The sequence below is a fragment of the Trichomycterus rosablanca genome, chromosome 6, assembly GCF_030014385.1.
Source record: "Trichomycterus rosablanca isolate fTriRos1 chromosome 6, fTriRos1.hap1, whole genome shotgun sequence".
Classification (NCBI taxonomy): domain Eukaryota; kingdom Metazoa; phylum Chordata; class Actinopteri; order Siluriformes; family Trichomycteridae; genus Trichomycterus; species Trichomycterus rosablanca.
The window spans coordinates 48974546-48999359 of NC_085993.1; the positions used below are offsets into that span (position 1 = coordinate 48974546).

Here is a 24814-nt window from a genome sequence, read left to right on the forward strand (position 1 = left end):
TGGTTTATCAGGAATGTTTGCACTTAATAATCGATGCAGAGTCTTTGCACAAAGACGTTTAAGTTTTAAAACCATGATCAGCCAGTCAGTGTGGAATAATGAGAAATTACTGCACAAAAACATAACAAAACTGCAACTGTTCCAGATGTTATTAACATCCACAGCAGATAATAGAGGCAGAAATTAGTAAATAAATGTGCATATCATGGAAATGCTGTTAATTTGGTAATCCAGATATGATAAATGGGCCGCTGGTCAAATAATGATGATCTACAAAACCTGTTGTTACAATCCTCAGCTTCCGGTTATTAGGAATATTTGTGGACTATACACAAAATACAATGTGATAACTGTCGTCATTTTTGGTGCTTTTTACACATCAAAACTTGGCATCAGACTCTTATGTGGCATCTTTGTCCAGGTAACAGTAGAGATACAAGGACATGAACATCGCTACCATCTAAAACGACAAGAAGTAGAAACAGGATCAGGCTTTGCAACTCGTCTTGTGACACTTAAGCAAATATATTACACACACACACACACACACACACAAGAGATCTTCAAAAAGTCTCCACACTTTATTATTTTCATTGGAAATGGTGAGGGTGGAGGAGTAGTAATCGGTCGTGTCTGAGAGACGCTTATATTCCGGATTTAGCTCCATCTGATTTCCACCCTTTTGGACGCTCAAAGAAGCTTTAAGGGGAAGAAGATTTTCATGTGATGATGTGAAAGCAGCGCTGCATCTGTGGTTACGAGCTTAACCGAAACCATTTTTTGCTGAAGGTGTTAATAAGTTGGTTCGATGTACGATGTAGAAAAGTGATGGAGTTTGATTTTTTTATTTTTTAATAAATAGAGCTTAAAAAGGTGCTAACTTGAAGAATGCTCGTATGTGTGTGTGTGTGTGTGTGTGTGTGTGTGTGTGTGTTTATTCTTATATAAATACAATTTCATAAATAAATGAATTTACCTCAAGTCCACCAACACCTGCTGCTATCGCTCCCATAAAGTAGGTTTTCGTCCAAAGGGTCACTTTAAGCCATTGGTAACAGCCCTGGAGAAAGAAAGACCAGCTCTGTAAATCTAATCTCAGACCAGAAATAACAGCAGTTATTAAAAATAAATGATTTTATGTTGGAGTTACTCTATCCTGGTGCTCCACAGAGCCTCCTGTGGTTTAATATACTATTATACAGTAGAAGACTGGGTAAAGCCTACAGGGCTACAGGTAAAATCACTAGTGTCAAAACACATTGTGTCCTAACATTCTTACAGGTTCTGTAGTGTGATTCCTTACGTCTATGGTGCTGTTTCGTGCGTTGGCAGAATCACAGTTGACATTGTTATTGGTGCAGCAGCTGGGAGGGTACGAGCCGTTGTTCGCCTGAGCATAATAGGAGCCGTTGAAGTCGGTGTAGTTGTTATAGCCGCAGCACTGCAACTATCAAGAAACATTGGGTTACAGATACAAGATGTGTTGGAATAAATCTGGTTCGGTTTGGACTGTTGTCATGGTTTCATGGCCGAGTATTGATCCCAAACCACCGAGTAGGTTTTTGTTACACTTATCATAAATTCCCTTTGGCAGTTTATTTAGCAATCCAATTTTTTACATCTATCCTCACCCACATTACACTGGCCTTCAGGGGTTATAAAAGTGCTCTGGTGTGAAAATACTGCATGAATGATAGATTTGCCACGTCTCAAGAGTACCACAGGCGTGATTCAGTGTACCAGAGCTTATTTGGTGCCTGTTCTGTAGCAATGAACTTTGATTTACCAATATTTAGAGTACACTGTCACCAAATGCTGTTCACCTTACACCTAAACATAGTAAAATTATAGGCAAGTCCAAAACTGTGGGTTCATTCCATGGGCTGATGGAATGCCTTTGTCATATACACTGATCAGCCATAACATTAAAACCACCTCCTACTAATTACTGTAGTCCATCTGTTTCTCTACATGCTTTGTTAGCCCCCTTTCATGCTGTTCTTCAATAGTCAGGACCCCCACAGGACCACCACAGAGCAGGTATTATTTAGGTGGTGGATCATTCTCAACACTGCAGTGACACTGACATGTTGGTGGTGTGTTAGTGTGTGTTGTTCTGGTATGAGTGGATCAGACACAGCAGCGCTGCTGGAGTTTTTAAATATCGTGTTCACTCACTGTCCAGTCTATTAGACACTCCTACCCAGTTGGTCCACCTTGTAGATGTAAAGTCAGAGACGATCGCTCATCTATTGCTGCTGTTTGAGTCGGTCATCTTCTAGACTTTCATCAGTGGTCACAGGACGCTGCCCACGGGGCACTGCTGGCTGGATATAATTTTGGTTGGTGGACTATTCTCAGTCCAGCAGTGACGATGAGGTGTTTAAAAACTTCATCAGCGCTGGTGTATCTGATCCACTCATACCAGCACAACACACACTAACACACCACCACCATGTCAGTGTCACTGCAATGCTGAGAATGATCCACCACCTAAATAATACCTGCTCTGTGGGGGTCCTAAACATTGAAGAACAGGGTGAAAGCAGGCTTAAAGGGTATGTAGAGAAATAGATTGACTACAGTCGGTAATTGTAGAATTTTAAAGCGGACAGTGAGTGTATAAACAAGGAGGTCAGTGATCAGTGTATGTCTTTATGGACTTTGAGGTGTGCACAAAGACAGAACGAGAAAATGCTTTCTTATACAGCTACCACAAATAAAGCATAACGAGAATTTAATACTTTAACAAATGTGACTGAAATACCTAAACTCAAATATTAGTAGTCGTGCCTGAATATCTTTGGCCATAAAAAAAATCCTTTTTGTTGGATCTAATCAGACTACCATAGAAAGAAGCATTTAAAACTCAAAAACAAGTGTTTACTGCTTAACACCATTTCATCCAACCCTCAGAATGGCCAGTGTTTTTCCACAAAGATAAAGATTATATAGCATGTTTTATATTAAATAATAAAGCAAGTGTTATTTATTTGTGTGATGATGCATTTCAAGACTCTAGTTACAGCAGTACAGTATAAATGCATTACTGTTATTATATGGTTCATATCCAGAACTGTAAATAACATTTGTTAAATGAGCCTGACTTACGTTTATCATGGTCTTGTTCCACATGTTTGTAATGTAGTATTCTTTTCCAAACTGTTTCTGTAAAACTGGCTTGCCCCGTGCTCTTAGGGTACTCTCGAGCTAAACAGAAAACAGAGTTAAATGTAAATGTACATGCATATCAGTTTTGTAAATCATGCTGATCTATTTTCCTAGTCACACTAAAATCCAGAGACCTGCTGATGTTAGAAGCAAGAAAAATGAGCGTGAGGATTTAAGTGAGTTTGACGAGGGCCAGATTGTGATGGCTAGACGACCGGGTCAGAGCATCTCCAAAACTGCAGCTCTTGTGGGGTGTTCCCGGTCTGCAGTGGTCAGTATCTATCAAAAGTGGTCCAAGGAAGGAACAGTGGTAAACCGGCAACACGGTCATGGGTGGCCAAGGCACACTGATGCACGTGGGGAGACTATTATGTAGGTTGCGAATGTACAGGGAATTTTATGATTCTAATCTTTGAGTGGGGTTATTTATTACACCTATAAAGCTTTTAATTATCACCAGCAGGAATGATAAGCACTAAAATGATTATCCTTGGTCTCAGTAACACGTGTGGATGTATTAATGAAGAAGCTTCTGACCACAATTTGTTCACTCTCTGTATCAATTCACTCGGGTCATCATTTTATTTAGCGTCCAGATGCGCTGATGGGACACGTGCGATTCTTCTATAGTGTACACTGATCAGCCATAACATTAAAACCACCTCCTTGTTTCTACACTCACTGTCCATTTTATCAGCTCCACTTATGTGTCTGATCCACTCATACCAGCACAACACACACTAACACACCACCACCATGTCAGTGTCACTGCAGTGCTGAGGATGATCCACCACCTAAATAATACCTGCTCTGTGGTGGTCCTGTGGGGGTCCTGACCATTGAAGAACAGGGTAAAAGCAGGTTTAAAAGGTATGTAGAGAATCAGATGGACTACAGTCAGTAATTGTAGAACTATGGTAAGTGGAGCTGATAAAATGGACAGTGAGTGTAGAAACAAGGAGGTGGTTTTAATGTTATGGCTGATCGGTGTATATTTTTGTTCTCTTTTGGCTGAGGCGACAAAACCATAAAAAATGTACGTGTCATTTGGTGGAGAAGATGGATGTATTGTGGGAGCACAAAAACTGGGGGGGTCAGAGCTAGTAGCCCTATACACGCCTGAGGCAGGAGGACATTCAGACAAGCAGCAATTAAAAGACCCCCCCCCCCCCCCAACCCGCCGTCCCCCAAGAAGTAGTCGGAGGACAGATCAGTAGGGTTATTATGCACTAGCTAGGCTAATCCATCACCGTCTAGGATGACAGGACAAAGCACTGAAGGGAAAGTGAGCTTGCTAAAAGCAGCGTGCGTTAATCACCAGAACTATAAAGTGCAGAGTAGAACTCAATCATTAGAGACCCTGAATTTGCTGAGGGAAGCAAGTTTCATGACATAAATGGCAGAATTACAATGCGCTCTACTGTACCCTGAAACACTACATTACTTAAATGTGGCATTTTTTATTTGAAAAGAGCTGCATTTATTTGTTTAATTATCGAGTCCCTTCAGCAATATGTTTTATGTGAATTCATCCAGTATTTGCCAGGCTCGCAATTTTGCCCAATTACCACATTTAATGCTAACGATAAAGTTGCTCGGGGATGCTAATTACATTTCCCAATAACAATTTAAAGAAAGCAGCAAGAGTGAACTTTTTGTTGTGCATACAACACTTTATGGTGGGAAAGTGGGAGTCGTTTGCTGATTTTCAATCGTCCACAACAATGTCAATTTGTCTTCCGCTGCTGGGGGATCCATAATTGCAGTCGAGGTGGGTATATTGCTGCTCATGCCTCCTGTGACCCGCGCGCAGCCCTTAGCGGAACCCTTTTTCACCTATGCACTCTGCACAGGCGCCTCTTTATCTGCCAATCAGGGTCCTTATACAGCGTTTGAAGACCCCACCCATATAGTCCAGTCATCCCGTCCTAGCAGAAACGTGTTTGTTGCAGGCACTGCCAATTATGCCCGCTAGATGGCGCCCAGCTGACCGGTGGCAACACAGAGTTTCAAACCAAGGAGTTCAGAATCTTGGCGCTGGTGTGCTAGCGGAATATCCTGCTGCACCACCTGGGCGCCTTCTTTTTACTTTTTGCACTGTTTACTGTTGACCATGTCTGTACTTGTAGCCAATTCATACAGAGAGGACCACGCTACTCTTATCATATTCTTTTCCTCCCTCAAATACATCCAACTGTGTTTAAGTGCCCAGCCAGACCAGTGGCACCACCAAGACTCAAACTAAAGAGCTGAGCCTCAATTTTCCATTTATTAAATATCAAAAAAGCCCCATTGGCAGAACTTCAGCTGCATGTCTTCTTAAATACATCTCTACAAGTTTTGCTCTGGTTTTTCAGTAATTTCAGAATCAGAATCAGAATCTTTTTATTCGCCAAGTAGCAGATGTACAAGGAATTTCTTTAGGTGCAGGTGTCAACATACATACAAGTTAAATAGTAAAAGGTACACTATATCTAAACGTATAATAATGTATTTACCTTCCGTCTTCAAGTATCTCCACAGGTATTTGATGGGGGTTTAGGTCAGGGCTTCGACTAGTTCCCTCAAGGTCTTTTAAAGACTTGCCCCAAAGCCCCTCCAGTGTAGTTTTGCCTGTTATAAGCTGAACTGTTGCCCCAGTCTTAGTTTGTGTGTATCCTGAATGAGTTTTTCTTCACAAATGTTTCTTTATTTGGCTGCATTCAGTTGATTCAGTCTCCCTGTCCCTGCTGCTGAGTAGTGCCTAGTAGCATGCTGCTGCCACCATCATATTTCACAGTAGGAATGGTATTAAGCTATGTGGAAGTACATCCAACAGGTTCTCCCACCTCTGCACAGGACGTTGGAAGCTCTTTAGAGGCCCTTTTTGCCCAGATGTCTAATTTGGCCAGGCATCCAACTCTATGAAGGTTCAAAAGTGCGCCAGGATTCATTTATTTGTAAATTAAGGCCACTGTGGTTGTATATTGTTTTACATTCTTGCCTTGCCACAGTTTGATCGTGGACCTCCACAGATAATTCTTTGGACTTGTTTTTGTCCTGAAAAAGCAGTATAAATTGTGGGCTTAAAGCATTAAAATCACCTCCTTGTTTCTACACTCACTGTCCATTTTATCAGCTTTACTTATAAACATAAAGGAGCACTTTGTAGTTCTACAATTACTGACTGTAATCCATCTGTTTCTCTGCATGCTTTGTTAGCCCCCTTTCCTACCTAGTTGGTCCACCTTGTAGATGTAAAGTCAGAGACGATCGCTCATCTATTGCTGCCGTTTGAGTCGGTCATCATCTAGACCTTCAACAGTGTTCACAGGACGCTGCCCACGGGACGCTGTTGGCTGAATGTTTTTGGTTGGTGGACTATTCTCAGTCCAGCAGTGACAGTGAGGTGTTTAAAAACTCCATCAGCATTGCTGCGTCTTATCCACTCATACCAGCACAACACACACTAACACACCACCACCATGTCAGTGTCACTGCAGTGCTGAGAATGATCCACCCAAATAATACCTGCTCTGTGGTGGTCCTGGGAGAGTCCTGATCATTGAAGAAACAGATGGACTACAGTCAGTAATTGTAGAACTACAAAGTGCTTCTATATGGTAAGTGGAGCTGATCAAATGGACAGTGAGTGTAGAAACAAGGAGGTGGTTTTAATGTTATGGCTGATCAGTGTAAGTACAGACACAAAATGATTTACCTACACCCAAGTTTTACCTATTTTGCAAACTGAATATAGTCATTTAAATATGTAATGCAATGCCAAAATAGTCGATTCTATTGCTTAAACACATTTTCTATTTAATTCCATGGAGACGTCTCCCCAGGGGGCAAAATATTCTCCACAAGTTATTGCACCCTTGTTATCTGTGCCTATAGATATTTGGAGCTGGGATTGCTTTCCATGCAGTCGGACTGCAGCCGGGAACAGCAGCTTCACCGCAACACATTTAAAACTGTCACGACTTATCACACCTATTCACAGATTATTTAGATAAATTCCTGCACTGTTCCAGTTCTCATTACTGCGTTATTGTAATGCCCGCGTGCCCCTTATTTATCTAAACCACCGCAGTGGCATCTGCTCAGAGACCAGCGTATATGTTACTATAATGACGATTTCTTTTGGCACGAAAATGAATAAATGGACACCTGGGTGGGACTGATGGTGACAAACAGCACATTAAATGAGCTTGTGCATGCCTAATGCCCCCCTAACAGCTTAGCCTGTCCAATTTAAACACATGTCCATCTTTCTTTTGCCAACCGAATAGCCTGATCGCTGATTAACTTCAGTCTCATTCAGGATGCTGTGCAGAGGTCCGATTTCCTGTTTGCAGAACTGCCATAAAATACTTTTAATATAATGGGGCGTTCGGGTGGTGCAGATGTTTATTATGCTAACCTACTACTTCCGAAATCGGGGTTCTGACCTCAGCGGTGCTATGGGCTGGCTGGCCATCTACAAGGACGTGAGTGGCTGTATCTCAGGAGGGAGATGGTCGAAGTGTTCCTCAGTGAATAAAGCTTGAACATGCATTTATTACTCAAAATACGTTGTTTTAATACTGTAGATACATTAACAATTACTGAGCTACTGACCAAGGTCACAGTTACATCCCCTTCAGGAATAAGCTTTTGCAAATTCATACATGGGGTGGCAAGGTGCCATGGGAGGTAGAGTGGGTGCTGCACAGTACCAATATCCTAAAAACCTGTATTTCATTCAAACGACTGATCACTTTCTAAGGTTGTTCATACTGTGTTCTCTCCAAAAGAACTCTGGTTCTTGAACCAGTTCTGTTCAGGTTTCTTTGAACCTTGTTGTTTTGTAGAGGACCGACCTGCCTTTCCACCAGTTTTGGGAACCATCAACGGTGGGCAATACGCAACAAAAGTAAAGAGTAGTGATGTGATGGAGGAGCGTGTAGAATATGTGCGAGCGTTTGTGCTGTTGTTACAGATGTTCGTTTTTATGCTAAAAGCATTGATTAACTATTGGTAGACGTGTTTGTCGCAGTTGTTGTTTTCTTTAGCTCATTGACGTGAGAAGCGTTTTGCGCTTCGCTCTCACCACGACCCTCGGTGCAAATAGCCGATTTATTCAGCGCTCACCGTGAGAGATAAAACATCACTAAAGGAACAAACATTAGTGTAAAATAACCATCAAATCCAGTCTAAAAGCTCCACATGTATCTGTGTTTAGCCGTATTTACTTCATGTGTGGTGTTTATGCAGCTCGGGGTTCTGAATCCACTTCTCGGGAGAGTCGAAAAAGCTTCACGTAAAAAAACGTGACGTGGCTGAATGTACTAAAAGTACGACACAGAAACACTAAATTTCTCTCTGTTATTACTGGTTATAAACACTCTGTACTGGTTATAAGTGCTCTGTACTGGTTATAAGTGCTCTACTGGTTAAAAGCGCTCTGTACTGGTTATAAGTGCTCTGTACTGGTTATAAGCGCTCTGTACTGGTTATAAGCGCTCTGTACTGGTTATAAGTGCTCTGTACTGGTTATAAACGCTCTGTGCTCTGTACTGGTTATAAGTGCTCTACTGGTTATAAGCGCTCTCTACTGGTTATAAGTGCTCTACTGGTTATAAGTGCTCTGTACTGGTTATAAGTGCTATGTACTGGTTATAAGCGCTCTGTACTGGTTATAAGTGCTCTGTACTGCCCAAATTCATTGCTCATAGTCACTTTTACCACGTCATATCACACAGTTAATCTCTATGAAAATATCAGAGAATATCAGCGGCAAACTGGCTCAAAATGTAATCAGGTGAACTTTAAAACATAAGTTTAGCGCCAAAGCTGTTTAGCACGCCCACTGATGGGCGCCCACTGATGACACGCCCACTGATGACGTCACGGTTCATGCTGAAAAACCCAGTATTCTGTGGTGCCAGATTAGACACTAGTTCGCTGTCTGGAACCTCTTTTTTTTTCGGTGGAAACACACGGAACCGGTATAAATCAAGTTCGCGAACCGGAACGGAGCCGGATCCGCGTCGGTGGAAAAAGGGTAACTGTGTTCAGGAGCTTCTCCACCTCTTGAAAACACCCCAATAAGTCAATTGGCTATTTTAGCTCTAGGTGTGAATGAATAGTTAAATGGGTGAGTGATGTCTAGAAATACATCTTGGACAGGGTTCCAATTTATTCCTGCCTTGCACCCAGTGTTTTTATTAGTAAGTGCTTCATCCTGTTCAGTGTCCTGTGGGTTTACGACTGACAATGAATGAATAAAATAGTTTGCTAAGCTTGCGTTCACTAGGTTAACCTATTCCACAGATTCCACATTTGGTCCCATTATGCCAAAGTCTTCATGTTTTACACCAGCAGGTTATCCCATCTCTGCACAGGACGTTTGGAGCTTTTTAGAGGCCCTTTTTGCCCTGATGTCCAATTTGGCCAGGCATCCAACTCTATAAAGGTTCAAGGGTGTGCTGAGATTCATTTATTTGTAAATTAAGGCCAGTTAGAAATTGTTTTATATTCTTGCCTTGCAACATGTTGATCATGGACCTTCCCAGATGATTCCTTGGACTTGCTTTTTGTCACAATAGGTCAGTTGGCTATGCTGCCCCTAGATGTGAATGATTGGGTAAATGGGTGAGTGATGTATTGTAACTATGTTCTATGTTCCTGCCTCGACACATGTTGATTGTGGATCGTCCCAGATGATTTCTTGGACTTGTGTTTTGCTTTGACCTCTTGAAACCGTCGCAATAGGTCATTTGGCTATGCTGCCCCTAGATGTGAATTGGGTAAATAGGTGAGTGATGTCTTGTAATACACCTTGAACAGGGTTTCAGTTTATTCCTGTCATGCACCCAGCATTTTCACTAGTAAATGCTCCATCCTGCGTTCCATAGGTTAACCTCTTCATCCTGCGTTCCATAGGTTAACCTCTTCATCCTGCGTTCCATAGGTTAACCTAATCTACATATTCCACATTTGGTCCCATTATGTCAAAGTCTTCAACAGGTTCTCCCATCTCTGAACAGGATATTTGAAGACACCCTTTTGCCCTGATGTCCAATTTGGCCAGGCATCCAACTGTATGAAGGTTTAAGGGTGTGCCCAGATTTATGTCTTTGTAAATTAAGGCCACTGTGGTTCTAGGAACATTTTAAACCTTAGATATAGTTCTTGCCTTGCCACAATTTGATTGTGGACCTGAATTGTTAAATGAATGGTTAAATGGGTGAGTGATGTCTTGTAATACACCAGGAATGAAGCAGGTCTCCTACTCACTAACTTTGCTTATGGCTTTACTAATGCTTTTGTAGCCGAATGGCATTGAATGACTGGGAGACCTTCCAAAATCTAGTGGAAAGCCTTTCCATAGAGTAGAGGTATTTAATAAAAGACTGACTCTTGTTGTGGATGTGACATTTAGTTATTTATGAACCTTTGGTTATACACCAACGAGGCATAACATTATGACCACTGTCCTAATATTGTGTTGGTCCCCCATCAGAACCAGCATTAACTTCTTCAGCAATTTGAGCTACAGTAGCTCGTCGTCTGCCTTCGCTCCCCACGTGCATCAATGATCCTTGGACCACTTTTGATAGATACTGACCACTGCAGACCGGGAACACCCCACAAGAGCTGCAGTTTTGGAGATGCTCTAACCCAGTCGTCTAGCCACCACAATCTGGTCCTTGTCAAACTCGCTCAAATTCTCATGCTCGCCCATTTTTTTAGATAATCAAAGATAATCAGTATTATTTAATTCACCTGTCAGTGGTCATAATGTTATGCCTGGTCGGTGGATAGTGCAAGTCACAAATCCATCCACAGACGTATTTCAGTATTTCAACTCTATTTAATACTTGACATTCACGTTTGAAGACTACAACCCCCTCCACAATTAAAACAAAAAGGTATTATTTCTTTCATAAAAATGCATTATTCTCTTAAACCGTCTGTCAGGACTCACTTATTTATTATACGTTTTACTAAACTGCTACTTAAGTCTATGCAAATGGCCTGTTTTGCATATAAATGCTTGAACTTTAAGTCAGAAGCCGGATAAATTGCTCAGAATGCGAGAGATGCCACGCAGCTTAGATCAATCAGTGATTCATTAGAAGGCGAAAAGCACTGAAACTACTTCCAGCTCCCTGTATTTAATAATGACCAGATAATGATAGAAAGAAAACATGGAAATAGAACCATCAGTAACTGGAGAAGTCAGGAGGCAGAGAGAAGGGAGGCAGGAACCTCACTTACCAGTGAAGAATAGGCCATAACAAATATTCCAATTGACAGCACGGCGATGAATATGATAATGACGACGGAGAAGTACTGCATGGAGAAAAAAAACAGGAAATTTATAATGAGCATGACTTTAGAAAAGACTGAAAAAATCCCATAAAGGTGATGGGATGTCCAACCATCCTAGGTGGTCAGGTGTTCAAATACTTTTGGCCATATGAATATAAATGACCACACCAACTGCTAGTGAGCACTGCGCTACTGTTCTCTGACTGAACAGTGTTTATACGTACACTGATCAGCCATAACATTAAAACCATCTCCTGGTTTCTACACTCACTGTTCATTTTATCAGCTCCACTTACCATATAGAAGCACTTTGTAGTTCTACAATTACTGACTGTAGTCCATCTGTTTCTCTGCATGCGTTGTTAGCCCCCTTTCATGCTGTTCTTCAATGGTCAGGACCCTCACAGGACCACTACAGAGCAGGTATTATTTAGGTGGTGGATCATTCTCAGCACTGCAGTGACACTGACATGGTGGTGGTGTGTTAGTGTGTGTTGTGCTGGTATGAGTGGATAAGACACAGCAGCGCTGTCACTGCTGGACTGAGAATAGTCCACCAAACAAAAATATCCAGCCAACGAAGGTCTAGAAGATGACCGACTCAAACAGCAGCAATAGATGAGCGATCGCCTCTGACTTTACATCTACAAGGTGGACCAACTAGGTAGGAGTGTCTAATAGAGTGGACAGTGAGTGGACACGGTATTTAAAAACTCCAGCAGCGCTGCTGTGTCTGATCCACTCATACCAGCACAACACACACTAACACACCACCACCATGTCAGTGTCACTGCAGTGCTGAGAATGATCCACCACCTAAATAATACCTGCTCTGTGGTGGTCCTGTGGGGGTCCTGACCATTTAAGAACAGGGTAAAAGCAGGCTAAAAAGGTATGTAGAGAAACAGATGGACTACAGTCAGTAATTGTAGAACTACAAAGTGCTTCTATATGGTAAGTGGAGCTGATAAAATGGACAGTGAGTGTAGAAACAAGGAGGTGGTTTTAATGTTATGGCTGATATATACTGCGGCCTCAGTGACACCACAGTGTTTAGCTTTGGTTTTTGGTTGTTCCTGGATTATTTCTGACCATATGGAACATTTTCTATTGGTGACAGTTTGTGTTCTGGTCCCAACATTGAAAAACTCCACTGTTCCATGTGTTTTGTGTGTATTGACAGTTGTTTGTTCAGATTATAGTTAATTGTAAACATGAGGTTCCATGTGACATCTTTGATCTGACTAGGTTTACCTAGGTAAAACTGGGAAAAACACACTGATGGAATCCCTACCCAACAGGACTGGTGCTATTGCAAATGTGATGAAAAGCATTAAAAAATTACACGTGACTACATTTTTGTCCAGGATGCTAATTATGTGCTGCAAGAAAACGTGGCTCTTTGTACTTACCGTTACTAAGAGACATTTGCTCTCTTTTTTCGCTCCACATAGTCCCAGAAGTCCAAGCAGGACCATCACAAATCCAACAGAAATGAAGTAATAGTCCACTTTGATGGAGTAGATTGCGTTCATGGAGAAAACCCCCAGTACCTGCATGATTGCATCTCCATTTCTATCCATCCAAATTCCTAAAGCTGCCAGACCTCCACCGGCCATCTGCCAAAAAACATTTACAGAGACGGGTGACATTAGAATTATAGAATTACAAATTATGGTGATTATATGATCTGTAATGAACTATATTGTGTACATTTACAAGCAGTTGTAGCCTAGTGGTTAAGGTACTGGACTGGTACTCCGAAGGATGCTGGTTCAAGCCCCACCACTGCCAGGTTGCTGCTGTTGGGCCCTTGAGCAAGGTCCTTAACCCTCAATTGCTCAGACTGTACACCGATCAAGCATAACATTATGACCACCTTCCTAATATTGTGTTGGTCCCCCTTTTGCTGCCCCTTACACAACAAACTGTGATGCTCTGTGTATTCTGACACCTTTCTATCAGAACCAGCATTAACTTCTTCAGCAGTTTGATTTACAGCAGCTCGTCTGTTGGATTTCACCACACGTGCATCAATAAGCCTTGGCTGCCCATGACTCTGTCGCCGGGGTATCACTGTCCTTCCTTGGACCACTTTTGATAGATACTGACCACTGCACACTGGGAACACCCCACAAGAGCGGCAGTTTTGAAGATGCTCTGACCCAGTCGTCTAGCCATCACAACTTGGCCCTCGTCAGACTCGCTCAAATCCTCACGCTCGCCCATTTTTCCTGCTTCTAACATCAACTTTGAGAATAAAAAGTTCACTTGCTGCCTAATATATCCCCCCCACTAACAGGTGCCGTGATGGAGATAATCAGTGTTATTCACCTCACCTTTCAGTGGTCATAATGTTATGCCTGATTGGTGTATACTGTCACTGTACTGTAAGTCGTTTTGGATAAAGGTGTCTGCTAAATGCTGAAAATGTAAATGTATATGCTCTATATATAGTATTTGGACACCTGACTATGAGCTTATTGGACACCCCATTTAAAAAACAAGTGACCTCTATGTGATCTTTTCAGCTTCTTACAAGGCATTGAAGTATGTCTGTGGGAATTGGCACCCTTTCAGTCAAAGTATTGACTGAGTATTCATTTGTATGTCTGATGTTGGTCAAGAAAGCCTCAAATTATGTTCCAGTTAATTCCAAGGCTGTTTAGTGAGGCTGAGGTCAGGGCTCTGTGCTAGCCACTTAGTGCACAGGGGCAAAATCATGCTGGAACAGGAACTTAACTAGAACTAACTAATTTTCTTTATATTATTAATTTATTACACCTGTTAGCAATTGTTAAGGCTGAAACGGATGAATTCAATAATAAGAAGGGGTGTCCCAATACTTTATGCATACACTATATGGACACATGGATGCACAATATCAAATGAAAAGACGATGAATTTGTTTACTGAAGTTTTAACGTCATGTTTTACACTTTCATGAATCTTGTGTGATTAGTAACTACCGTTTCTGTCATTAATGTAACCAGTTTAATATCAAACACCGTCCTGGACAATTTTGTATCTCCAAGGACCCTGACCGCTGTACCTGGGGATCGAACCCAGGACCTTCTTGCTGTGAAGCGACAGTGCTACCCACTTAGCCACTGTGCCGCCTTTCAACTGGTAATACGTCATGACCGTGAGCCTAGTAATCCAGGAATAGGTGTGGACTTACAGTTTGTGTACATTAAATGTAAATTAATAAACAGGTTAAAGTCAGTGGCACATAAGATCTGACAGTCTTGAGCAGGTAGTCATGCCTTCAGTTCTCTCTGATTCAGTTGGATATCAAATAAGACACATGACTCCATGTCCATCAACACCAGTACTTTGCAGCCATGCTCCCTTAAAATCACTTATTTAAGCCCGTGCTTGAATTATGGCATTTTTCCACCCACTTCTGATAAGCAGCACATTTCATAGATAATCAGATACGACAAGCATAAGACTCCCAACTTCATATCTCCAAACGCATCCCGCTGCCTGTCATCATCAGTCCCGGCTTCCCATATTTTACTGGCAGACTGGGCCTGTAATGAAATGCTGGGTGTGTGGTGAGTGTCGTGTGACGAGAAGATGCAAAAAGAGACGATATGTAAATGAGTTTATGGCTGGAGTTCTCTGAAACATGAAAATGAACACTGCAGCGAACAGAAATATTTCAGCCGCCGGAGGAACGGACTGAGCTTTGCCTTTGCAGAACATGAAAAGCCACAATGGAGATTTCTGAACTGTAGCATTCTGATAAAGTTACATATAGGGTATATCTGAAAACCTAGTGATCTCTCTACATAGTAGGGGTACTCTCTGCTAACAATGCTGCTCCTACTAGATGGGATGGAAACCTGGTGTGTTTGCACCAAAAACTTACAACGGACTTCATCACAGACTGGACTGAACAATGAAGAACTCCAATTAATTAATTAATTATTTATTTATTTATTTATTTATTTATTTGTTAGTTAGTTATAACTTTCAGTTCAGTTTAATTTTGTGTTGTACGATTTGTGTAAACCGTATTTATTTAAAGTATCCTCCAGGCCACCCAAAAAGGATTGAGGTTCCTGCTGAGTCTGGTTCCTCTCAAGGTTTCTTCCTGTAATTTTAAGGGAGTTTTTCCTTGCCACAGTCGCCCTCGGCTTGCTCAACAGGGGTTTTTGGTCTGTTGGTCCTGGATTCTGTAAAGTTGCTTTGAGACAATGTCCATTGTAAAAAGCGCTATATAAATAAATTTGACTTGACTTGACATAGACGCATTTTACGTCATCCTACACTCCTGAGAATAAGGCATGTCTAAATTCTTAGATACCCTAAATGCTGCCTACTAAGGTGCCTTATTTCTAAACGATAATCTGACTGAATGACAAGGGAGCATCTGATGCTTCCTTTGCGATGAAGGCAATCCCAGCTTAGTTCATTTCAAATGTAAATAAATTCTTGTTGATTTTTAATCTGTATAAAGGTGCACAAGTGTCATTTATTGGCAAATTCTGTCTCGTCAGTGACCGTTTAACTGCCTTCGGTACATGGCATGCTAGCGGATGCTGCCTCAGCCCATTGGTTTGAATTGCCTGGGGCTAACTGTGTTAGCTTAGTAAGCCAACATTGCAGTGACGTAATCTGTCTAGGTAGTGCGTCTAAATAATCTGCCTTATGAGATCGATGCCTTATTAGAATCCTCTCTACTGAGGCAGCTGATCAGGTAGGCAGTAGGCAGCAAGGCAGTGCTAGAGACGTTAGCTGGTGTGCTAGCGGGTTGTGCTGCCTCATCCCATTGGTATGAATAGTCTGAAGCTAACTGTGTTAGCTTAGTAAGCCAAAATTGCAGTGAGGTAGTCGCTGTCTAAGTAGTGCGTATGAGATCTATGTCTTATTAGAATCCTCTCTACTGAGGCGGCTGATTAGGTAGGCAGCAAGGCAGTGCTAGAGACGTTAGCTGGCGTGCTACTTGGGTGGTGCTGGGTTGTGCTGCCTCAGCCCATTGGTTTGAATTGCCTGAGGCTATCTGTGTTAGCTTAGTAAGCCAACATTGCAGTGAGTAATCTGTTTAGTGTGTAAATAATCTGCCTTATGAGATCGATGCCTTATTAGAATCCTTTCTACTGAGGCAGCTGCCCAGGTAGGCAGTAGGCAGCAAGGCAGTGCTAGAGACATTAGCTGGCATGTTAGCGCGTTGTGCCGCCTCAGTCCGTTGGTTTGAATGGCCTGAGGCTAACTGTATTAGCTTAGTAAGCCAAAATTGCAGTGACGTAATCACGTCTAAGTAGTGCATCTAAATAATCTGCCTTATGAGATCGATGTCTTATTAGAATCCTCTCTACTGAGGCAGATGATCAGGTAGGCAGTAAACAGCAAGGCAGCTCACTAGGTTTTCAGACAGACTGAAGGGCAGTTGTAGCCTAGTGGTTAAGGTACTGGACTAGAAATCAAAATGTCGCTGGTTCAAGCTCACAACTGCCAGGTTGCCACTGCTGGGCCTTTGAGCAAGGCCCTTAACCCACAATTGCTCAGACAATATACTGTCACTGTACTGTAAGTCGCTTTGGATAAAAGCGTCTGCTAAATGCCGTAAATGTAAAATGTAAATGTGTCTTCTATGCTTGAATGAGCTTATATACTGGATAGACTGGAAATGGCATCAATAAATAGGGGCGTTTGTAACTGAGATCTCTCAAAGTATGAATGAAACATGACATTTCAGCTAGATTTTGCCCTTATATTAAATTTCTGAGCAAAAGAAAGAAATGGAAGGGTTTGTCGTATTGAATTGTATTTGATTGCATTTGGAAAGGACTGGTGTGGAAACCAGAAGTAACCAAACAGCTTGCTTCCTGCTGCCTGGGTTTTATTAGTTTTATACAATTTGCTTTCATATCGTTCATAAACAAGCCAGAATTGAAAGCACCAAACCAATGTGCCAGATCACAGAGCTCAATACATTTGGGAATGTGTGTGGTTAGTTTTCTTAGCCCTAGTTTGTGGTCCTCCTGAAAACATGGGTTAAAACGAGGGTTATTTTCATTGAGCTTAAATGCTTGAATGCTGACTGTGCTGTGTGTAAATGTAATAAGCATCCAAGACCAGGTATCAGGTACTACAATTGATTAAACAGGTATCATAACTATACAGGTTTAAAACTGACTGAAATCATGAATATCATATTTAATAGACCAGGATGTGGATTAATGAAGGAATTTCCACAAGTACAGTTTATACAATCACTGAATCAATTATGCTGGTATAAAATCGTGCCGCTTTAACCCCAAGGCTTCACCCGAGCAGTTAATCAGTGGCAGGCAAAGACGAATAACTAATTAAACATGCTATGCAATAATTAAATTATTAAATAATGTGAATAAAACAAGTGTAATCTTTAATTTCTCTCATTTGCAGTCATTTTCTTGTGAAATCAAGCCAAGGTCAAGGAGAACGTCACTAGACAAACACGATCCTGCGCTAATGAGGCTCGAGAACCGAGAAGTGTAAAACTAATCCAAGAGAGTTTGACAGAAACCATGCTTTACAAGCAGACGATTATAGTACAGGCTGATTCTGATCTAGATTCAGTGGATTGATTGTTGTTTAGGTTAAACTCGACATCATCATGACTACTATGGTAGGCACAGAAGTGGTATTTCATGTAATCTTCAAAATAATATCAATATTTTAAATCTTAATTTTTACATTTACATTTTCAACATTTAGCAGACGCTCTTATCCAGAGCGACGTACAGAAGACTTTCCACAGTGAGCATTACCTTACCCTAGTTTAAGTACACCAGTCCAAGAACACAAATCTGCTAAAACCCTGTTTTTCGTTTTTTTGCAAGAAATTAATTAGTATTAGTGAGTGTTAGTAAGTAAGTACAAGTTAGCTTAAGTGTTTAGTGAAGAGGTGATGAAGGTTTTTAATCGTTTTTTAAAAACAGCAAGAGACTCAGATGTTCAGACAGACAGAGGAAGTTTGTTTGAGATGATGAGCTGACATCCACTGTGAGATATCTCGCAGACATGCTGAGATGCGAGCTAAGACTTGTGTGTCTGAAGGAGGCCATAGCTGTAGCCATAGCTATGATATCATTGATGTGGAGCTTTATTCTGCTCCTTCTTTTACCCCGTGTATTCTGACATTGTCACATCGCGAACGTCCCTTCAAATCAGTCAGTTTAGCCTCCATTTGTCCCTGCAGCTTTACCAACTCCGACAACACATCCTTCGATAACTGGATTTGATTCTCGGCAGTAACCCTAACCCTAACCCTAAACCCTAACCCTAACCCGCAAAAATACCCGCAAAAAATAGGTTAATCCGCTCCTCTGCTTCATCTACTTTTTTGTATATCTTGTTTATATCGTCTCTTAAGCCACTTAATCGCTTTGAGTCCTTTCTGAATTCTTGAAGCTCCTTCAAAATTGTGCTCAAGTTGGCTTCACACGTTGGCTCTGAGTCAGTGTTTAACTGTTCGTCCTTCATGTCGCTATAAGTTTGTAGCAGCTGGCGTTTCTCTTCTTCGTCGTGTTTTTTACTCTGTACAAGAATTTTCGTCCCATTTTTGGGCATTATTGTTCACCCGCTGTATCTATAAGTCCATTATCAGCTCTCGAGCAGTATTCGAGTTATATCTGGCGATATTTTTATTATTGTTGTCGGGAGCATACCGTTCTATGCTGCCATCACCTCACCGGTTAGACCGGAAGTGCCGCCATAGCTATGAATTGAACATTAGGTGGGACCACCTCTACTGGTTTTGAGGGGGGGGAAGGAGTTTTGAGGAGTTTTAAACTGTATTTCAGTGTTTTTTATATTATATTTGTGTAATTTTCAGTGTTTACATGTTTCACACTAGCCTAAAATATAAGCAGTTCCACAGGACCATGGAACGCATTACAGGTTTCCCAAACATCCTTATGGAAAAATATACCTTGAAACTCAACGTCTTTTAAACTCGACGCCAGTCCCAGAACCAATTAATGTTGAGTTTCAAGGTACCACTGTATCCAAAAATTTACCTACGCATGAGATGAAGTAGCAAAGTGATGTTAATGTTACCTTTTCATGTCAAAGTTAAAGACTTTCAAATTATAAATTGACGGATTATAAGTAGGGATATAACGATTCACCACAAAACAGTTAATAACCGATTAAAAAATTTCACGGTTCAAATCAATTTGACATGTAAAATGAATCGATATTCACTGTAAACAGCAGAGGGCGCTGGCGCTATTCACCTCGCCTGCTTCACGTCACTGGCGCTATATGCCTTGTTGCCAAATTCGGGTTTTTTTTAAATAGTTTTGCATAGTTTGTACCTACCTCAGAAATAAAAGGGCATTCATTATTTATATAAATAAAAGATAATCACAAATACAGTATTTTATTTTATTTTTTTAAGAGAAATAATAAAAGGAAACTTTGTCATAATTTGTTTTCAATTTCAGTAAAAAAAAAATCGGGAAAAAATCATCTTGTGAACCCAGTATTGTGAATCGCATTGCATCGTGGGTACACTGTATCGTTTACATCCCTAATTATAACATAATGCAATGATAGTGAGAGGAATATGTTTGCTTTTATTTATTCTTCAATATATATTGCGATTACACTTTTGCTTTATTTGTTTTATAATGTTTATTATGATATGTTCTCCCATCAGATCCACTGAGGTATAGTTAAATGTGTTGAACATGCCTGTGGTTGTGGTCACTTTCCTTCGTATGCAAAGTCAAGTAGCTTGGTTAGGATCATCATTTCCATTGTAAGTACATAATACACTATAAGAATGATAAACAAATCTCTCATATAGTGCTACAGCTATTATTCATTTTAATATTTAAGGTCAGTTATGGCTAAATATGAAGTATTGGTCAATTATTTAGAGTTATGTTGGTTGTATCGTGTGGAGAAATTGGTAAATGTACCAATTGTAGAAAAGTAAAGACAACCCACAATGAAAAATCATAATTTGTAATTACTGAAGTAAAAAGGTGAGTATTAAATTGATTAAATTGCACATAAATGTGCTGAAATTATACTGAAAATTAATCTAGGGTCACTCAAATGATACAACCACTTGAATCAATGTAATAGTAAAGCTTTTTATTAAAGTACTATTGCTTTTTAAAAACCTACTTTTTAATTATACTGTTAAATCACCCCAACCACAAAGGCATACATGACCAGAAAGAGATCAGATACAACTGTCCTAAAAAAAAAAAGTGAAATTTCACCATCATTAACTAACAAACCACGTTGGCAAAATGATGTGCTTTAAACTTAATGAGATGGAAATTGCTGCATGTTAGGAAATGTAATTGCTTTGTTGGTGGTACAGACGCTGGCACACGACTATGGCACGGAGATTGGACGCTGTTTTGTTATACACTGACTAGGCGTAACATTATGACCACTGACAGGTGAAGTAAATAACACTGATTATCTCTTCATCACGGCACCTGTTAGTGGGGGGGGATATATTAGGCAGCGAGTGAACATTTTATCCTCAAAGTTGATGTTAGAAGCAGGAAAAATGGGCGAGCGTGAGGATCTGAGCGAGTTTGACGAGGGCAAAATTGTGATGGCTAGACGACCAGGTCAGAGCATCTCCAAAACTGCAGCTCTTGTGGGGTGTTCCCGGTCTGCAGTGGTCAGTATCTATCAAAAGTGGTCCAAGGAAGGAACAGTGGTAAATCGGTGACAGGGTCATGGGCAGCCAAGGCTCACTGATGCGCGTGGGGAGCGAAGGCTGGCCCGTGTGGTCCGATCCGACAGACGAACTACTCAAATAGCAAGTAGCAAAAGGGGGACTAACACAATATTAGGAAGGTGGTCATAATGTTATGCCTGATCGGTGTATGTTTGCATTATGAGGAGTGTAAATCGCTTTCTGCATATTTAGATAAACCCAGTATCTCTTTAATACTGTACCTGCCACATAAAAATCCCAGCTATAAATACAGAAATGTAATTAATGTTTTAAATGCCAGCGCTCCTCCTCCTGGCTTACGCTTACACACAACGAAAATGATATGGAATGGAAAAACACATCCTTACCAGGACTAGCAGGTTGCACAAAACCATCATAGCTTTGGCATAGGTGCACATTCTGATCTGTAAAGCAAAAAGAGGCAAAAAAGTTAGATTCTGTGCAAATATAAAGTAAAACACTGTAGAGCAAATACATATAAACTGAAAAAGCGACCGACCTGTTTATGAAGACGGCTCGTGTGTGATGGTCTGAATGATGAAAATGCTGAGGTGAGGAAAGGTCAGGCTGAAAGACAGAGAGAGGTGGAGATGTATAGGCAGGTACGATGGTGAGATGGGTGTGGTATAATTGATGGGCCTAAAGTGGTTAGTGGGTGTTGTGAGTGTTGGCTGTCTGGTTTCCACTGACATGCAAAAACAAATGGCCACAAAGATCACCACCCTTTATGTCTTATTCTTTGATGGAACCACTTATTGAGTCCTTGTTTCAACATTTAGTCACATTTCAAGTTACTGATATGAGAAATATGAGCGATAGAATAAATAAATATTGATATTTAAAGCAGGGTACATAAGCAACCAGTGATGTTGCTCATTATCAGTGTAACTAAGTGGTTATTAAGTGTTTTTATTTGTCTGGTCAGAACACAACAAATAAAAATAATAAGAATTAAGATTCTAAACTCCTTGCGTCTAAACTTGGCATTGCCATCGGTCGGCTGGGCGCCATCTAACAGGCATAACACGTTTCTGCTAGGGGCGGGATGACCAGACTATGTGTGTGGCGCCTGTGCAGAATGCATGGGTGAAAAAGGGTTCCGCAAAGGGCTGTGCGGGGGTCGGAGGAGGCGTGAGCAACAGTATACCCTCCTCAACTGTAATCAGGGATCCCCCAGCAGTGGAATACAAATTGACACCCTAAATTGGGAGAAAATGCATAAGTAATATAGAAAAAGAAATTTAGCAACACTCTAGGCTCTTGGGAGGTGCAGTGGGCTTGCAAGTTCAAATCTATAGGCAGAGCCACCAACCTGGATGGGCATCCACAATGACACAGCCGTGTTTAAGGGAGGGAAGGTTGGACGGGGTCTGCTGCCACTGTGATATGTGATATCCAGTATTGCAGGACTGGCCCGGGTGCTTAAGTGAATGTTTGTGTGGGTGTGTATTGGTGGGAGAGTCACACAGAGCATAGCATGGCTTTCCATACACCATACATCTCTGTGTGGGAACCCAAGAGTGGCATGTGATAAAAAGTGGCTGCAAAGAAGGTGTGAGAGGCGTGAGAATCCAGAAAAATATATATTTTCTTTATTATATCTATGATGAACTTAATTAGCTCAGATTCTAGGGGCAGTCCGGGCCCATTCTGTATGGAGTTTGCATGTTCTCTACAGATCTGTTTGTTTTCAGGGTGCTTCGAATTCCTCCCACAGTACAAAGACGTGTAAGTGAGGTCAATTGGAGATACTTAAATTGCTTCTAGGTGTGAATGTGTGTGTGTGTGTGTGTGTGTGTTTGCCCTATGACGGACCTGTCCAAGGTGTGTTGCCTGGTGAATCCACCACAACCATGAATAAGATAAATCAGTGGTAAAACAGACAATAACTAAATGAATAAATTAATTTCCAAACGTGTTGCATCCATTAAAGTTAAAATGACCTCAAAAAGTTGATGTTGACCAGTTACACTGATCAGCCATAACATTAAAACCACCTTCCACTTACCATATAAAAGCACTTTGGAGTTCTACAATTACTGACTGTAGTCTTGACTGTAGCTTTCACCCTGTTCTTCAATGGTCAGGACCACCACAGAGCAGGTATTATTTAGGTGGTGGATCATTCTCAGCACTGCAGTGACACTGACATGGTGGTGGTGTGTTAGTGTGTGTTGTGCTGGTATGAGTGGATCAGACACAGCAGCGCTGCTGGAGTTTTTAAATACTCTGTCCACTCACTGTACACTCCTACCTAGTTGGTCCACCTTGTAGATGTAAAGTCAGAGACGATCGCTCATCTATTGCTGCTGTTTGAGTTGATCATCTTCTAGACCTTCATCAGTGGTCACAGGACGCTGCCCACGGGGCGCTGTTGGCTGGATATTTTTGCATGGCGGACTATTCTCAGTCCAGCAGTGACAGTAAGGTGTTAAAAAACTCCAGCAGCGCTGCTGTGTCTGATCCACTCATACCAGCACAACACACACTAACACACCACCACCATGTCAGTGTCACTGCAGTGCTGAGAATGATCCACCACCCAAATAATACCTGCTCTGTGGGGGTCCTGTGGGGGTCCTGACCATTGAAGAACAGCATAAAAGCAGGTTAAAAAAGTATGTAGAGAAACAGATGGACTACAGTCAGTAATTGTAGAACTACAAAGTGCTTCTATATGGTAAGTGAAGCTGATAACATGGACAGTGAGTGTAGAAACAAGGAGATGGTTTTAATGTTATGGCTGATCAGTGTAAAATAGTACAAAAATCAGATATTTATTGTTGTGAGTTGAATACAAGGTTCAAAGTCAGAAGTATTAGTAAATTATTGCTCTTTTTTTATTTAAATTTTCTATTGTCCCTAATATTTTCTGGTATGGTTTTTGTATTATTACTATGGTACACATTTGATAAATAGAAGGGAATATTAACAACACACAAGGAGCCACTTATGATGCTCATTATTACTATATTTCTACCCTATTATTATTATTATTATTATTGTTATTATTGTTACACATTTGATAAATGGAAGGGAATAATAACAATACACGAGGAGCTACTTATGTTGCTCATTATTACTGTATTATTACCCTGTTATTATTATTATTGTTACTGTTACACATTTAATAAATAGAGGGGAATATTAACAACACACAAGGAGACACTTATGTTGCTCATTATTACTGTATTATTACCCTGTTATTATTATTATTGTTACTGTTACACATTTAATAAATAGAGGGGAATATTAACAACACACAAGGAGACACTTATGTTGCTCATTATTACTGTATTATTACCCTGTTATTATTATTATTGTTACTGTTACACATTTAATAAATAGAGGGGAATATTAACAACACACAAAGAGACACTTATGTTGCTCATTATTACTGTATTATTACCCTGTTATTATTATTATTATTATTATTGATGCCAACACAATGTGTGCATTTAATTCTTAATAGGTCACATTTATTTACTGCCCCACATTCACATAGTAGAAGTATTTTCCCTCAGTTCCTTTGTCTTCTCCCCTTCGGGTCTCCTTTGTTCTTTTGTCCACAGCTCTGTGTGTTTTTGGTTTCCACTGTGGAGGGCAGTGTTGCAGCATCAGATGGAAGCTTGG

At 40.8% G+C, this 24814-nt stretch overlaps 1 protein-coding gene across 1 annotated transcript in view; it reads right to left on the reverse strand.

Annotated features, from left to right (window-relative positions):
- Positions 1–400: 400 nt before the first annotated feature.
- The window catches only part of LOC134317353 (tetraspanin-1), a 38540-nt gene continuing 14126 nt past the window's right edge, over positions 401–24814 (reverse strand). Inside the window, exons 2-7 of the mRNA XM_062998166.1 lie at positions 21529–21585; positions 12885–13091; positions 11419–11493; positions 3103–3210; positions 1280–1447; positions 401–460 (exon numbers count right to left, since the gene is read on the reverse strand). Of these exons, the coding sequence (XP_062854236.1) occupies positions 401–460; positions 1280–1447; positions 3103–3210; positions 11419–11493; positions 12885–13091; positions 21529–21585 (675 nt within the window). The remainder of the gene's footprint in view (positions 461–1279; positions 1448–3102; positions 3211–11418; positions 11494–12884; positions 13092–21528; positions 21586–24814) is intronic.